The 18,649-nt window shown below is 38.5% G+C and overlaps 1 protein-coding gene across 7 annotated transcripts in view; it reads left to right on the top strand.

Annotated features, from left to right (window-relative positions):
- Window positions 1-400: 400 nt before the first annotated feature.
- LOC132398302 (ubiquitin carboxyl-terminal hydrolase 15-like) overlaps window positions 401-18,649 on the top strand; it is a 132,043-nt gene continuing 113,794 nt past the window's right edge. For 6 of the 7 annotated variants that reach the window (XR_009513608.1, XR_009513607.1, XM_059977521.1 and 3 more), the window contains exons 1-3: window positions 401-521; window positions 14,760-14,887; window positions 17,381-17,511. Coding sequence is in view for 5 of the 7 variants with exons in the window: in XM_059977521.1 (XP_059833504.1) it covers window positions 433-521; window positions 14,760-14,887; window positions 17,381-17,511 (348 nt within the window). In the remaining 2 variants the exon portion in view is untranslated. Of the gene's footprint in view, window positions 522-13,309; window positions 13,460-14,759; window positions 14,888-17,380; window positions 17,512-18,649 lie in introns of all 7 variants that reach the window. The other variant, XM_059977523.1, reaches the window with a different exon arrangement.

The following is an 18,649-nucleotide window of genomic DNA, read 5'->3' on the forward strand; positions in this document are numbered from 1 at the left end:
ACAGCTCAAACACAAAAAATACAAAATAAAGATAAAATAAAAGTAAAGGAATACCGAGGTGCTGTTCATGGACCATGCAGAAATCTGATGGCGGAGGGGAAGAACGGGTGCAATGAAAAAGAGCAGCAGATGCATGAAAATCACAAGAAAAACATTAACAAACATCATAAATTACGCAAGAAACAACACAAACAAAAAAAGTAATCACATTTCCAAAAAAAAAGCCGCAAAACGCAAGTGCTGAATGCAAACGCAAGTCCTCCAGCAAATGTGCAGGGTCGCTGTGAACTTGAAGTGCGGGAAGACTGGGAGGTGCGCTGGTCCTCCAGCGGGGCGATCCACTCGGTCCGCCCAAGGTGTTCTCTTGCCCGCTCGTTGGCGCGGGCGGCATGACGTGGGCTCCCGGCATGCCCCAGCCGGTTGCTGGCGAACATGGCGGAAGGCGGAGTGGCCGAGCTGGAGACGCAGCGCGCTGACACGGCGGCTCTGATGAAGACCCCGCTCAAGAAGGGGGACACCTGGTGAGGACGAGCGGAGGAGGTGGGGAGGGTGGTTGGCGGGTAGGAGATGGGCGCTGAGCGGGCGGGCCGTCTCCCTGAGACCGGAGCGCAGCGCTCGCCGGGGCTCCCAGGCCGGTATTCCCCCCTCCCCCCGCGGTTACTCCGCGCCCGGGCGGGCGGGGAACCCTGCGGCCGCACCCACCGCCATCCCAGCACTCTAAAGGCCCTGGCGCCCTCCGGGACAAGTAAGCGCTGGCTGTGCGGGGCCGTGGACAGCTGCAGTCGGCCCCGCTGGTTCTTGGGACGCTCCGTCGTTGTTTCAACATCGGCTGTTTAAACGGTCCAACAAAGCAATAAATTGCATGGTTACCAAAGGGGAAAGAGAAACGAGTCGGATGTGCACAGAGTTGAGTGACCAACTCCTGTAGACTCTTCAGTTTTGAGAAGTGATACCGTCATTACTTCCTTTTTTTATTCCAATACCTTGAAGAGTCTGTATTTATAATTTGAACTTGTCTTCCCGCATTGTATCATTGTCAGACCGCCAGAAGGAACTTGCTCACTGAAAGGAAGTACCTCGCAGAGAATGTCTTTTATATTGGTTGATGTAAGATCTAGCAAGGACAGTGGGTGAACTCTCTCCATGTCATTGACTTGTACGGAGATGCCTTTGCTAAAGATGTTGTTTGCATTCGAGCGTTGCCCTAGATTTTTGTGCAGTCGAAGCCTCGTCCAAGGCATTTTAACTCTGAGACAAGTGTTCTACAGACGGAGTTGTGGTTGTCATTATGAAGTGATGTGAAAAATAAGCAATGTGAATCAGGGCACTTTTGGTTGAATTGCCACTGTACATAATGCAAACTAAAATGGAGTCAGAAATACAGCGTGGAAAACAGGTCCTTCGGCCCAGCTTGTCTGTGCTGATCGTTTGCCAATGTAATCCCATTTGCCTTTGGCCCAATACCCCTCCCATCCATGTACCTGTTCAGATGTCTTTTAAGTGTTGTTAATGTACCTGCCTCAACTACTTCCTTTGGCTGCTCATTCCACATATGCATTACCCTCTCAGTGAAGAAGTTGCCAGTCGGGTCTCTTTCAAATCTTAAACCTATGCCCTCTAGATTTCAGTTCCCTTTCCCTGGGAAAAGCACTATGTGTATTCACTCTATAGCCCTCTTGATTTTATACATCCTTGCACCTCTATATGGCATGAGACCCTTTGCCTCCACTAGAGAACTACTAAGGCTTCCGAAGCCACTGATTTGGTATGAGGCATGGAAAAGATGCTAACTCTGTCCCACATGCATTTTGGTTTGGAACAAAGAATGACTTGCTCATAATGAATATTCTGATAATGTTGTTGCAGTTTAGGCAAACGTCTCTTATTTAGACCATAAGACGTAGGAGCAGAATTAGTCCATTCAGCCCATTGAGTCTGCTCTGGTATTCCATCATGGCTGATCCCGGATCCCACACAACCCCATACACCTGCCTTCTCACCATATCCGTTAATGCCCTGACAAATCAGGAGACTGTCAACTTAACATGGACTTGGCCTCCAGCATAGTCTTGCAGAGCCACTGTCTGGCTAAAAAAGAAATTCCTCCTTACCTCTGTACTAAAAGGTTGCCGCACAATTTTGAGGCCGTGCTCTCTAGTTCTGGATATTCCACCATAGGAAACATCCTTCCCACTTCTGCCTTATCCAGTCCTTTTTAACTTTCAGTGAGATCCCCCCCCAACATTCTTCTAAGTTCCAGTGAGTACAGGACCAAAGCTGCCAAATGCTCCTCATATATTAACCCCTTCTTTCCTAGAATCATCCTGGTGAACCTCCTCTGGACTCTCTCCAAAGACAGCTTATCCTTTCTGAATGGATGATATCTGTACATTCGAAGTGAGGAGATTTAAAGGAGTACTTCAATAATGTGGCAACATTATCAAAGTGACTGAAATGCCACAGTTACAATTTGCATTGTCAGTTTGCAAGTTCAAAGAACATTTATTATCAGAGTATGTATACCATATGCAACCTTGAGATGGGTCATCTTTTCAGGCAGCCACAAAACAAAGAAACAGTAGAATTCACGAAAAACCCCACACCGCAAAGGCAGTCAAACATGCAGTGTATGCAAAACAAAAGAACAAATCATGCAAACAATTTAAAAAATAATCCATAGACCATGAACTGCAGAATCCTCAAAAGCAAGTCCGCAGCCATGTAACCGATGCAACGCTGAGGTGGGTTGAGTCTCATGGAATAGTGAGCTGAACACCAGTTTGCATTTCGCCCTTGGTCTCGACGCTTTAATCTTTTTAATCTGGCTTGGCAGTTAAATCGACCAATCATCGGTTCATTACCCGCTCTCAGGCACAAGCTCCGCTGCTTCAATCCAGCCTGAAGCTTCAGTTCAGCTCCAAGTCCACTCCAGCAATGGCCACAGCTGTACCTGCATTCTCAAATCCTTCAGGACACACAAAAACACCACGTCGTGCAGACAGTTCAAAGCCATTCCTTCCAGCAGGAAATTGCAGGCTGCAGATCGTAGTCCTGGAAAAGGTAGAATTGTTAGTACTTTTGTTAGCTGCTTGCAAAGAATCACCTTGTCTCACCAGTGCCATCATCTTCCAGCTTGTCTTTGCTGACCATGGTGCTTGCCAATCTAACCGGCAAATCAAGTATATTCTATTAAAGGTTAGCTTTACTTCTTGCATGTACATCAAAGCATACGGTGAATTGATTCGCTTTCTGTGAATGACCAGTACAGCTGGGAGCAGTGCACAAGTCACCTTGCTCCTGGTGCCACCATAACATATCTACAACTTTTTAACCCTAACCTGTATATTTTTGGAGTGTGCGAGGAGACCCACGTGGTCATAGGGAGAATGTACAAACTCCTTACAGACAGTGATGGAATTGAACTGCATTGCTGACACTGTGTTAATGTTACACTAACCGTTATGTCATCAGGTACTGCTGTTGAGTTGCTTTACGGATCTGTTACCATGTAATCTGTGTATGGAAACTGACATTCTCATTTCTGCTATGTTAAAGAACCAGAAGAAAATACTCAAACGGAAAGTTCTCTAACTGTGATACCGTGCTGCCTGTACAGCAGCCTCCATTTACATTGTCTTTAACAGCACCAAAGTTGGAACAAGCGTCTCAAAAACATTTATTACAATCTTTGAATCAGAGGTGGAGAGGGTCAACAGTTTTACATTCCTCAGTGTTATCATTTCAGAGGACCTGTCCTAGGCCCGGCATGTAAGTGCAATTGCAAAGAAAGCACAACAGCACCTCTACTTCCTAAGGAGTTTGTGAAGATTTGGCATGACCTCTAAAACTTTGACAAACACCTATAGATGTTTTGTGGCCAGTATATTGACTGGCTGCACCACAGCTTGGAATGGAAACAACAATGCCCTTGAATGGAAAATCCTACAAAAAGTAGTGGATGCGGCCCAGTCCATCACGGGTAAAGCCCTCCCACTGTTGAGCACATCTACATGGAGCGTTGTTGCAGGAAAGCAGCTTCCATTATCAAGGACACCCCCCCCCCCCCTTCCAGGCCATGCTCTCTTCTTGCTGCTATCATCAGGAAGAAGATACGGGAGCCTCAAAGCTCACACCACCAGGTTCAGGAACAATTTTTATCCCTCAAACATCAAGCTCTTGAACCAAAGGAAATAACTTCACTCAACTTCACTTGTCTCATCATTGAACTGTTCCCACAATTTTTGGGCTCACTTTCAAGGACCCTTCATCACATGTCTTCAGTATTTATTGCTTATTTATTATTATTTCCTTTTTCTTTCTGTATTTACAGTTTGTCTTTTGCACACTGGTTGATGTGGTTTTTCATTGATTCTATTATGGTTGTTGGATTTATTGAGTATGCCCGCAAGAAAGTGAATCTGAGGGTTGTATTTGGTGACATGCATGGACTTGGATATTTATTTTGAACTTTGAAAAATGGAATCTGTAATCGGCTCACTGAAAGAGCCGGGATTTGTGTCGACATTGCATGCAAATTTGACATGTCCAGCAAATCATCACCCAAACACATAACGTTGGGAATTGAGGCTGAAGTCACTGTTAAAGAGATATGTTGAAGATTTTTTTTTTGAGAGGAACTGTCAGGATCTGGGAATTTGCATCATTATGGGGGAAATGCTGTCTATGGTGAATGACAAATGGAGAGATTTATTTTTAAAGAAAGATTAGCTTTATTTGTCCCATGTACATCAAACAGTACAGTGATAGGTGTCGTTTGCATCAAAGCAAATCAGTGAGAGCAGCTGGCAATTGCCATGCTTCTGATGCCAACGTAGCATGCCACAACATTCTGACCTGACTGTACATTTGGAACCCCAAAAGGTGATTGCTTGTGTTGTAAAACAATTGCGCTAACAGCTAGACTATGGTGCCACCCTTAGTAATTCAGAGTTAAAGGAGGATATTTAGAGTCAAAGAATATTACAATACTGGAGGTTTGAAATAAAATCAGGAATGTTTGAAATACTTGTAAGTTGGACAGGATTGAATGGAATTGCCATTTAGCCTGGTAGAAGCAGTGGAACATTTTGCAAAGTTGGATGGCAGCTGAGAAGTTGTGTTAAGTTGTTTGTAAAATTTAATTTTGTAAAAGATGATGAATTGGCAGGAAAGTCTTGGCAAATGTCTGTTCTTACTGGGAGTGAATCTGCCTATTTAATTGGTTTGTGCAAGACTGGAATGACATTTGAACTGCAAGTAATATTGAAACATAGATGTGCTTTAAATAAGGGTGTGTATATTGCCAATAGTTACCATTGCCAAATTCTCACTCTCATCTTCCCAGGGTATCACCATTGGCCAGTACTGGAATCAGCCACAAATGTAAGCAGGTTAGAGCCGATAACTTTGTTGCAAATGGCTCCCCTCTTATTAACTTTAAGCAAGTACAACAGCACTTTTTGGATGAATATAACAAGAACAAAGCTCAAGGACCAGAGCGCCATCCATGGCAAAGTAACCCAATTGATTTGTATCCTTTCAGCACCCTTGTATTTACTCCCTGCACCTACTATAGCAATACAGCTATAAAGTGCAGCATCATAAAGTGGCCTTCAACATCTTGATAAGGCTTCTCTGACATTATCTCACAGACCAGTGACTTCTATCAGCTGGATAAATAAATGCAGCCTGCTTATGGGGTTACCACTGCTATGACATACATGTTTCTGAAAATATCACCATTCTTCATTAGTTGGTCAGAATTCTGAATCTTTTTACCTAAAAAGTACTTGTATTCCGTCATAACCAACTGATGAATTTTCTATTCCATTCCACTTTAATACTGCTAGTTTACAGCAGGCAATACTATTTATAGCTTGGTGGTGCCCTTTAATTCACATATTGGTCAGTGAGATATGGTTTGAGACATCTTGTGTTAGCAATCCAACAATCTTGAAATTCAGCAATGAAAAATTAATACAAATATTCAGCCACAAAAGAGCAAATGTTGCCATGACAACATTTATGCCACCAATACACACACTGTACAGTTTAACATGAAATCATGACACAAGCACAATTCTGTTACCTAATTTCAGAGACATGAATCCTCATGAATTGATGTGTATGTGATTTGCCATCACCAATGTGGCTTTTCTTGGAATATTTTCAGGTTATATAAATGGCATGAGAGGAATGTATACAGTATAGTTGTAATGTTGAAACTAATTTCATAAGACTTGGTTGCCCTAGTGGTGGTCATGTTTAACTGGTAGCATTGTTTTAGGTATTGTGCTCCCTTTCCAGTCTCTGGTATAAAATGTTAGCTGCCGCCTGTGGCATTTTTGGAGCTATCCATCTTTGATTAAGAAATTAAATTGATTTTCTTGACACTTAGTCTAGTTAGAGGTCCTGTGGCATGTTTGAAGAAAAATGGGGAGTTAACTTAGTGATCGGCCCTTTCTGGCTCAATGTCAACAAGTCATTTGTTCAGTTTGAGTAATCATGCAGCATAAAACTTGTATCATGATTGCATTCAATAGTTACTGTACTGTAATTCATTTTTTGGTAAAAAGATATAAAGAAAATTCTAGTGGAGTGGCTGCGCAGTAACTAATGCTCCTGCACAGATAACCTTTGTTGCTGTGCAGCTGGGATTTTCTTTTATGTAGTGTTAATTTGTCATTTCTGAGAAAGTTAAGTTTGGTTCAGTTAAGATGTCCACTGCTTAGAAACAAAGAATTTGAAGAACTGTCAATTCTTGTTGACATCGTTGGAACATTTCAAACTTCTAGTGGTGACTGTGAGCCTCAGCTTTATGAATTCAGTCAAACGTAAATCCAGAAACAGACTAGAAGTGGAACCTTTGGATGATTCAATGAGAATTGGATGTATCTTTCATTTGGATGTGAAATTAGTCTGGACAGTGTTTACAAGCAATGGATTTGTAATAAAGACAGACAAGAAAAAGTTTATGAAACAAAAAAGATTTTCTTGGTTCTACTTTATTCCATTATTCCATTTAATAAATACAATCAAAAGTATGATTATTTTCATTCTAAATATTCATAGTATGCATTTAAAAGCATTTAAAGTGCAGCGCGGTTTTCAGATGTGTTAAAATTTCTTGCTCAAAGCAATCGTTGGTTTGCACAACCTTTGCCCGTGACCATAATGGATATCTCCAATAATGTGACTAAACGTTAATTTAAAAAAGTGACTTCATTGTTAAACACTTCCCTGTTGATTAAAGCATTTGAATGCCATAAAGTTTCATTTTACAGTAGTGGAAAATTGTGCAAAGTAAATGTCTTAAAGTTTGAAAAACTAGGAATCGTCACTGCAGAAAGTGAAGGTACATGCAAACCAAGTGGTGTCTTGTGTTAAAGTGTGAGAAGAAAAGTACATCAGGCAGCTCCATTTTTTAAAAAGTTTGTCTTCACTCATTTTGTACTGGCCTATTTATGATGTTTAATTTTTGCTTCTCAAGTAACACATGGCAATATTGGAAATCAGAAAATTGTTGAGTCGGAAATGATAAACAAAAATCATGCTGGAAATCCAAAGTAACATGTACAAAATGCTAGAGGAACTCATCAGGTCAGGTAGTATCTATGGAAATGAATAAACAGTCAATATTTTGAGATATGACAGCCAGAGGGCTGAGCGCCATGAATGACTGAGGCATGTTGTGGTATGAGTGACAGTCCTGGTGAAGGGTCTCAGTCCGATATGTTGACTGTTTATTCCTCTTCATAAATGCTGCCAGACTTGCTGAATTTAGCAATATTAGCATGGCTGTACATTGTTTGACTTTCAGATAAATGTGTTTCTATTTATGTTATTTGAAAAGGTGATATAAGAAATTATAGGCAACCAATAGTGATATTTAATTTGCTCCAATCTTCATTACAGAGGTCTAGCACTTAACACATTTATAATTCTAACACATTGTGCGTTGTCTTCATTGTGCCCGACATTTTGCTCTGAACTTTGGTTTATAGCAATATGTCGCAACCTTGGGCATTGTAGTTAAGGCCATTACACCTTGCTATAAATAAAGGCACACTTAGCAGAGAACAGATAACCAGCCAACAATGTTATCTTAATGTTCCTGATATTCCTGGATTGGTGATGGTGTTTGAATTTTATTTAGAGTTTGTTCCACCATGATCCCTTGACATTAAATGTCAAAAGGTATTTCCTTCTATGGTTACAACTTGATAGAAACACATGGCAACATCAGAAACAAGGCAAGAACAAGTAAAGAGGGGAAAATATATATTTTATTACTTCATTTGTAATGTAGCGAGGAAATTAACTCACGTTTAGTCCATTAGTCAAACTATGAGCAATTCCCCTATATTTTGTTAGGAAATGTAGCTAGATTGGGTAGCAGGTGTTTCATGACAGGGAACTAGACTGTCAGGCTCTTTTTAAATGAACCAATTTATTGATTATTGTGTTATTGTTTGTTTATTCAATCAAACTAAATCAAGGTTATTGGGAAATTTTAATGGGCATAGCAATCAAGTATGCTGTTTAAACATAAGTCTAGAACTATAAATGATTAATTCTAGTTGCATTTTTCATTAATTTTACTTTATAGTATAACGTGGAGTCCACAGGCCCCCTCTATTAATGGTAGGGGTCCATGGCATAGAAATAGTTGGGAACCCCTGTCTTATAGCAATACTTGTGTATCTCCCCCTGCACAGTGAAATAGCAGGATGGCAGTATTGCCTTGCTTAAGGATCTAATTCTGCTTGCTACCTTCCATAAGTGATGCTGCTAAGATAGAGGAATTACCTGTTATCAGGACTTTGTTTAAAGATTCACTATGTTTTGCAAGCTGGTACCATCTCAGTTTAATATCATTTTCAAGGGAATATGCTGATTTTTGTTTGAAAGTGCTAATTAGACAACTTTCCAGTGCCTGCATATTGATTGGCAGCTAAATATTGAAAAGGAGGTTGTATTTCGTGCTGAGCTGCTACTCTAGAATATCGGTGTTAGTTTGGTACTTCTCAAAAAAACTTGGCCGTGAAACCTGCAGTGGAATAAAGTACCCATCACTTGAAGGATAGATATCAGAAAAAGTAAATTTTTCAAACCTATTGAGATGGAGTTATGAATATACAACCTCTGGCACAGAGAACCAACTTTTGCATTTACAGAATTTCATTTCTTAATTGCCAGAAATGTTATCATCTTTATTATACTTTTATCCCAACCCCATCTATCTTTCTCTCACAGTGTGGTTGGGCATTAAATTCACATATCTAATTTTCACCTCATGGCTTAATTTTCCACAAGCTGTGGTAAGAATTTTTCAATCTGGTTAGATATGGAGATAATGTTTGCCTGCTCTGCTTTCCCAGGTAGACATTGCACTTGTTTTGAATTTTTAACTATTGCAGACCATACCATGAAGATGCAGTCTGAGCAAGTGTAGATGTATGAATGTGAGCACAAGTCTCTGTGCATTGCTACTTGGTGAAAGCATCTGGATTCCTCACTTAGAGGAGTATGATGCATGTTCTGCAACTGTAGGTTAATGTTTCTTTTAATCCATTTGTTCTAAGGATTTTGTAGCGGCTGTCAGATCTTCTTTCACTAGATAGTGAATAAGGAATAGAGTGATCATTTGATCGATTTAGTTAATCAGTTGACTAATCTGTTTACATCCTGCTATCTCCCATCACATCATTAGTTCCAAAATAATTCCCTAGCTCTCTTGGAACTTCAGTCCATATTTTGTCTTCTCTGTGATGAGACACTTCTTGATATTGATCATACTTTTACTGTTACCTAGTTTTAATATAAAACAAAAGCAGAAAATTCTGGAAATAGATTTTCTAGTTTCAGTTTAGTCCCCTTGTCTTGGTCTGACTTGTTTCAATTTTTGTTTTTTGTTTTACTATAAGAGTAGTATGGTTTTGAGAAGAAAATAGTAAACTCTGGAGGTATACCTGGATTTTTCAAGAAAAAAATAAATTACTTTAAGGCAAGCCAATAGTAATTGTGAATTAACTTTAAAAACTGTTTCCCTCTGAGGAACTTAATATGTGGATGGAAATTCTAATTTGACATGGTTTATAGAGCTTGTTCAATAAAAAGCATAGCAGAATCTTGTCACTAGAGACAGATAAAGGTAGGCACAATGATACAAAGGTTTTCACAAGACAACAAGGCAGCATAACACAGTTACAGCTTGGATGTCGGGAGTTCAGTTCTGGTAACATTTAGAAGGAGAATGTATGTTCACCCCACGACCGCATGGGTTACCTCCAAGTGTTCCGTTTCCTTCCACAGTTCAACATGTGCGGGTAAGTAGGTTAATTGGACATTGTAAATTGTCCTGTGTTAAATAGGTGGGTTGCTGCACCGTGCATCTCACTGGGCCGGAAGGGCCTGTTCTACGCTGTGTCTCTAAATAATAAATACCAGGAAAAGGTTAAAGTGTTGTACTTCAGTGACTAGTGAAAAATGAACCTCTATTTCCATAGAATTTGCCGATGTAGAGTATTATATTGGCAGCTGGGTGTGCTGACCTTGGGCTTGAGCTTTGCTGACAACATTAGTGGAAGAGTTTAGACAATCAAAGCTATAAAATACCTCACTGATTTAGACTGGTAACAGATGGAGAAATGAGAATATTGTGTGAAGTAATGTATTCCCTCTTTGAGAAGGTGCAGAATGCAAAAGCCTGGAGGTGAGTTATACAACTCAACAGTTCCATGCAAATGTAATTGCATTTCATAAGTTGGGTATGAAATGCATATGAAAAGGTTTGAGACCAGGCATAGGTCAAGAATCATGCTGTTTATTGGTTCTGTCATGGAAAATGCCTGGATTTGCTGGTGAAGTAATGACCTTCAGAGCAGTTCACAAATTCATGTCACTTGATCCCTGACATCCAGTAACATCAAACTGGCTGAAGGGCCAACCATATTGAAGAATTCCTGCATCAAACCACATCATTTTCTAAGAAATATGTTTATTCATTTTTATGCAAGAAGTAATTTTGGAGCATTTGATGAAGATAAAGTATAAGAATTTTGGAAAAAAGTATATATTTTTTAAATCCAAGATATATTTTCACAAACAGCAGAACAGGTAGAATTTGTTAGGTGATAACTTAATAAATAAATAATCTGTACGGATGACATGCAAAATGGAAGTTTTTCCATGCACTTATAAACTTTGTTTTGTATGTCATCCATACAGATAATTTCATCATATCAGTGCATTGAGGTTGTACAAAAGAAATAACTGAATACAGTGTTACAGTTGCAGAGAAAGGCTATATGCGTAGGAGCATTTCAGTTACTGCACAGCCATACACCAGTGCAGCTTAGAGGGAACAGTGCTTGCAAATCTATTTAAGCATTTATCAACATTTCATATACAAAGCATAGATTTATGGAATACCCTTTTAGCACTGGCATTTTATAAATATAGAAGTTTTGTTAGTTCTCTGTTTTCAGGTCATTATGTTAGAGAAGGCTGCAAATTGATCTGGAGAACTTTCCTCTGGTTAACAATAGATTGGTGAAGTTTAAATTGGTTACAGGATAAGTGAATGTTACCTATAATTAAATTATCTTTGCATACACACATTGAAATAAAAATTAAGATGAGAGTATTTAATATTCTCTCCCAGCCATCATAAATTTGAGGACATCTTAATTCTCACAAGCTAGTTCATCTGTTGTTTCTATTCTAAACAGCAGCTCTTAAGTTCCTCCATGCCAAGCCCATTTGTCCTCTCCACCATCACCTCTAGATCTACACCCTTTCATGTTCTGGATTCTTCTCCACCATTGGCAACCAATTCGTCAGCTGCTTATAACCTAAGTTTGTTTTCTCCCACCTCCGTTTCTCAGTATTTCTTTCTTTATAACACACGGGTTAAAAGCAACTTGCCGATGATCCCTTTATACTCCTTGTGCAACTTTGTACTAAATTTAGTTTGGGAAACACATTGAGACTTTCCACTTCATCAAAGGCTATACAAGTTGTCATATCCAGAGATTATTAGAGCGCCAAAGAGTTTGCTACAGGAATTGTTGAGTCATACATCATTGTTTGCATCTCTGATCGAAATCTCATTAAATATTTGAAGCATGTAGGTGGAGGAAGAGGGTAAGGAAGGTGTTGGAATTCACCCGGAACGTTCAGAAATAAACCAATGTGGTGCTCACACTAGACTTTTTAGAAATTAAACATATTCTTAACTTTGTTAACTTGGGATCTCTGATATTCTCAGTGCTTGCATCTTTACTGATGCAAGTGTATCTGTAATTTTAAAATGAGGTTTCTAATGATCTGTTAATAAACTTCACTAACATTTGTAGATTTCACTTGAAAATTGTGTAAAGATTTCTTAAAAATTTGCAAATCAATAATTGGCTAAAATATCTTTAGAGATTATATATATATGTGTGTGTGTGTGTGTGCATGCATGTATATGTTTGGAATGCCATGAAGTTTCTTAATTTTGAGCCAACTTTGCAGATAAGGTGCTTTTTGCATTGGTTTAGGTGTCACTTGCATGTGTTTGACTATGCAGATAATTTTATTATAGGAAATAATGTTTTGCCTTCTGCTGCATATGAGCATATTTTGTTAATGTCAGTTAAACAAATAAAAGCTTGCATAATACTCAACCAAGTAGCTGTGTTTGGAAATGTTTGTCCCAGGCAGCTTACTAAAACAAAATTTCTGATTTCTTTTCTAAAAAAAAGATTTAAGACAAAAAACTGGAACGGTCTTGACTTGAACTATATTGGGTCTTTTGTTGTGTACAGGTTCAGCACTGCTGCGGTATAATCAAGCAAGTGTAAAGAAACTGAAAGACAAGGGACATAAGGGAGGACAGATTGTTCAGATTTTAAAATGTTTTAAGATAATGGGGGGCGAAATGGCAAATGAGATTTTAAAATTTGTATTTTCTGCTTTTTCTACATTTGATTCTGGGGTTTGAGATATTGGAAGAAAATGAGCATTGAGCAGATTTTGCTCAACTCACTTTGGATTATCAGATGTATTCTGTGTCCAACTCAGGAGAACATTTCTGGACAATGTATGTGGCTTACTCAACTGTTTGTAGAAAAGTTGTGGAATTGAGGCGATGATATTTTTTGCCTTTCTTGTTCAGAGCTGTGCCCAGGAACTCCCTTTATCTCACTTCTTACAGATTGTTAATTTATACTTTTGTAAAAGATTTCTATTCAGTTGTACATGAATTTAAAAGCAGTTAAAATTCAGTAAATTCCATAGCTCTTTTTGGTTGTTCCCAAAACAGGAAGTGATGCAAAAGAACTTCCTGGGCACATCTGCGAAGAAGAAATACAAAATGGCATCTCCTTGTGTTCATAGCCTAAGTGAACTATCTCCAATTACTGATACCAACAAATTTTGTCAATTGGACAAGGGGAAAAAAAATGAAATAGCGGTAAGTAATTATTCAGCATGCCCTATTGGAATTTATTTCCTACCCCATTTTGTATCTAATGAAAGTGCCAGATGTTCAAAGGCTAGTCAATGTATCAAATTCTGGACACGCAGAGCAAAGGTATATTTCGCTTGAACAGCACAGTAACTTCAAACCTGAGCATGGTGCACACTGCTCTGTAGTACCTTCCTTTGAACTTTTCCAAAGATTGATTTTTTTTCACCACTTTCCCCTTCACCTGAACTTGATCTATGCAATGAATAGAATTGTGGAGCATGTAATCCTCTTCACCTGAACTTGATCTATGCTAGGAATAGAATTGTGGAGCATGTAATGTGGGTGGTCAGTATTTCCCTGAAGCCTTGTCCAAATTGTGGTCTGAGTGATTGTAATCAGCTGTTAAGTCATTGGTTGTCTTAAGATAAGTTTTTGTGTTGCATTTGGTGCTCATAATGTGGTCTCCTCAACTTTGGAGAAACCAAACATAGATTGAGTGACTGCTTTGCATTCCACAAGGGCCATCATGAGCTTCAAGTCATCTGTCACTTTAATTCTCCTTACCTCTTTCACTCAAGCAGAATAAAGGCCTTTCTTCATTCTCCTATGTTGCTCCAACAATTCCCAATGTCAGCTCAGGGAAACACCACCTTATCTTCTGCCTTAGGCATATTAAAGCCATTGGAACTTAATGTCTGAACTTAACAGTTTTAGATCACTTTTTTTTCTCTTTGATTTCCACAGATATGGGTATACCTTCATTTTTTTTTCTGTTTTTCCAGTCTTCATCTAGTTTTTAAAATTATTATTAATAATTATCACTCTTGGTTTGTATCTCTTCTCTATCCTTTCCACCCTTCCCTTTTCCTCCCAATGTTAGCTCACTTTTCCAAATCTAATGATGAAACCTTGATCTGAAGTGCAGATGACATCTCTCCCCAGCTTGACCTGCTGAGTGGTTCCAGTATTTGCTGTTTTGGTTCCTCTTTTTCTATCATTCATTTGTGTTTTTAAGCAAACAAGGAGCATTGGCCAAGGTTGATTTCTATCCTCCAAACTGGTAATTCCAAACTATATGAGCCTGGGTCCTTTCTAATCTTATCTAATTCAGTTCCAAGCTGGTTCATGTCACTGAGTCATCTGGATAACCTTTAACAGTACTTGTTTACCTAAGGTGTAGTTGCTTATTAATCAAAGCTTTGATTATTATATATGTAATCCAATTTGAAAACCCCTCTCCTTTTAAGTTTTCTTACCTATGACAACAGCGTTCTTTTAACACAGCTCTCATTTATCATCACAGGTATCTGGTGGATAGCCGCTGGTTTAAGCAGTGGAAGAAATATGTTGGTTTTGATAGCTGGGACAAATACCAGATGGGAGATCAAAATGTGTATCCTGGTCCTATTGACAATTCTGGGCTCCTGAAAGGTTTGGCTACTTGTTTTTTTTTAATGCAAAAAAATCCATGCATGAATAACTTGATAATTTGTTTACTTTGTAATATAAGCAGCACCATAGAAGATTGGTGTGTAGTTGCTAGCCAATATGTCTTCAAGATACATAGATATATGTAGAGTGGTTAAAAACAGTTGTGGATAAATACTGTTCAATTAGCTCTGCCAAAGATCATTTTAAGTCTTCACAAATAATACTTGCCTTGCACTGAAAACTTTAAATATTAAGCTGACCTACCTGAGCTGATGAACTGGGCACCAGTAATATTATTAATATATAAATTATTATCTGCAATTATTGTTCTCTGTTTTTGGTCATCTTTAATGCATTTTCATCACTTTACAAATGCAACAACCTGAAACCTCTTTGGGCCTAAACTTATGCTTGTTATTGAATAGAGATGACGGCAGCATTGGCTCCAGTCCTAAGAGTCTGAATGTGGTTGAAATGGAATGAGACCTTCGGCTCACTTTCACCAACTAGTATGCCGCATCAGTTAGTGTCGACGTAGTTGTGTTTGCGTTTGTGGAAAGGTGTACTAGTTCCGTTGTTAAATGTGTACCTTCACATGAAACACACCTATTTTACTTAATCATTTATTCAGTCACATAAACAGTTTGAAAACAATTAATGTTAAGCGGATTTTCACTTGGAAGCCCTGTCATAGAGCATCAGCAGCTGGCATGTTTAGTTGTGTTAAGCTTCAATTGTTCATGTTGTTCTAGCCCAATAGTATGTTGCTGCCGTGTGGTACTCTGCAGTGCAGTACTTGCTTTCTGGCAAGGCAACTGAAAAAAAATCTTCAAGATTCTGGATTATTTAATGTCATTTCTAGCACAGGAGAATGAAATACAGGTAATTGTGACTCCAGATCTGATATAGCACAAAAAGAAATTCTATTAGATAAAGAACAAGATAATAATTTAAAAAGTACAATAAATATAAGTACATAAGAAGGCTTTACTATACATTGACTGTATGTACATAAAGTAACACTAGGTACAGGAGTATCTGTGCATAAGGTGACTGATAGGAAAAGATGAAGTAGTGGTGATGGGGGTGCGGAGGGGTGGATTATTTGAAATAAATCATTATTAAGTCATTGTCAATGAAATGGGTTATGCTCATAAGTGTACTATTTGTGGGTGCTGACTATGCACATTGGCTGCTTCATTTCCTATCTCACAGTCATTGAGAGATAAAATTAGAAATAAAGCCAGGATGTAGTATTACATAGTAATATATTTAATATGAAAAGATTGCAGTGGAAAATAAAGTACAACTTTTTATTTCAATTAATATGCTTCCAAATAGACATTAAAATCAGCAAGTTTACTTCAGAGATTGTGCAAAGGTGTCTAGTTTAATCTCTTTTCATACTAGAGGAAGAAAATCAATATGTGATGTTTGTTGACTGGAATGAACTATTTGGGGAGAAATGCAAAAATAAGAGTTGTTGCAGAATGTAAAGCTATGCAAAATTAGGAGGCTGTAAGGAAGGATTTAGAAGTGGGACCTGGAATGAGTCTTAACCAAGAGACCCTGCAGATGCTGAAAATCCAGAGCAACACACACAAAATGCTGAAGGAACTCAGCAGGTCAGGCAGCATCTATGGAGAAGAATAAACAGTGGACATTTCGGGCTGATACCCTTCATTGACTGTTTATTCCTCTCCATAGATGCTGCCTGACCTGAGTTCCTCCATCATTTTGTGTGTTGACCTGGAATGAATCTCCACTGTTACCTAGAGGTGAGGAGATGGATTCCTGCAGGCATACCTGCACAAAAATTTGCTGAATGGTTGGTACATGCATGGAATGGACTTGTTTAGAAAGTGGTGGTGTCCGTGCACAAATTCCATCCTACCCCATTCCCCCCCCCCCATTCCAAAACTAAAGCACTGTAAGATAAAGCCCATCTATAGCGAAGTTACACATAGGGAAGGTGAATAGTTGGATATTTTTTAGGCAGAATGAATGTGCTTAATGATTTGCTCATTATAAATGTTTAATTTTTCACATTTGATTATAATTTATACTCAGAAATGATATTGTAGGTTTAATGTAAATTTTACATTATTGAAAGCAATTACAAAGCATAACTGTATGCTTAGAAGTGGTAAAGTAAACACTGGTATGTTTAGTATCAAATTTACTAGGATGCAAAAAACCGTTTGTACAGAATGATAAAGTTAGTACAGTTTAGAATCTGGCCATTCAGTCCACCGTACCTGTTCTTTCTCTTTGGTAGAGCTATTGAACAAGTCCAATTCCTCTATCTTATGGATATAGCGAACATTGTCTCATAAGACGCAAAGCAGGTGCAAAACTATGTAAATGTTATTAAATAGACCTAATTCTAGCTTAATTGATGATTTTACTGTGTTGGATTTCTGAATGAGCAGATTAGAATATATTGACTTTGACCTTTCTGAGATTTGTGTTTCTGCATTTGCTCTATTGTAGATGGTGATTCACAGGCCCTAAAGGAGCATCTCATAGATGAGCTGGATTACATACTGGTGCCTACAGAAGGCTGGAATAAGCTGGTCAGTTGGTATGGACTGACAGAGAGTCAGGAACCTATTGCACGAAAGGTATGCAGTCTGTCATGGTACAGTGTTTTGCTTCAATGATAGAAGTCATATATTTTGTGGATGTTAGGTAAGCAATTTGTAAGGGAAAGAATAGAATGGTATTCTGATAGAAGGATGAGAGATGAGTCATGTGGCACATATGTCGGCATTGGCAATTAAGCCCAAAAGGTCTTTGTGCATACTGTAGATTCCATGCAAAACCTGACTGTCTAATAACCTTAAGAGTAAAAGTATTTACATCACTATTTTTGATTTTGACATTAGATTTCCAGAAGAGCTGGGCTAAAATATTGCACTGTTTAATAAACAGTAATTCATTTTATTTTAAAGATTAGCTTTATACATTGAACTGTAAAGTGAAATACATTGTTTTGTGTCAGCATCCAACACAGTGCATGGATGTGTGAGGGCAGCCTGCAAGTCTTGCCAGGCTTCCTGCGCCAACATAGCATGCCCACAATTTACTAACCTAAAGTGTAACCATACTTTGGAATTTTGGAGGAAACCAGAGTACCCAAAGGAATCCCAAGCAGTACATGGGAGAACATTCAAACTCCTAACAGCAGAAGGAATCAAACCCTGATTAGTGATTGCTGGCACTGTAAAGTGATGGCACTAATTGCTACACTAACCATATAATCTAGAATCTGTTCATGTTCATAACTCTTCAAATACTGCTGAAATGTGTTATGATAATGCTGTTCTGATACTGATTAAGTCAAAGTGTGCATTGTTATTTTATTAATTCCTTTCTAGTGCATGTATTAAGTGTCAGAAAGATTTTTGTGCTAGGTATTCTAGAGTGAGTTCTAGTATCTTCCATCACCATCTATATCAGGACTGTTGCTAAATTATGCTAGAAGTAATTGGGATTATAGTTTTCCTGAGAATTTATTATAGGTTCATTTTTTAATTAAGTTTCTTACTCCTTGCAAACAGCTTATTACGCAGTTGGATCTTTTTGCTTCCTTGATATAAATTTATTACATTCGATTTGATATACCTGTGTATGTGATTGTACTTGTTTCCCTGCATAGATAGATCTCACCCCGTGATTGCACGTGCATTTTGTCTTACAGCTACTTGGAAGCCAAGTCTAACAATGATGGTTGAATACGTAAACATTGAAATAAATGGT

The sequence above is a fragment of the Hypanus sabinus genome, chromosome 8 (genome assembly GCF_030144855.1).
Source record: "Hypanus sabinus isolate sHypSab1 chromosome 8, sHypSab1.hap1, whole genome shotgun sequence".
Classification (NCBI taxonomy): Eukaryota; Metazoa; Chordata; class Chondrichthyes; order Myliobatiformes; family Dasyatidae; genus Hypanus; species Hypanus sabinus.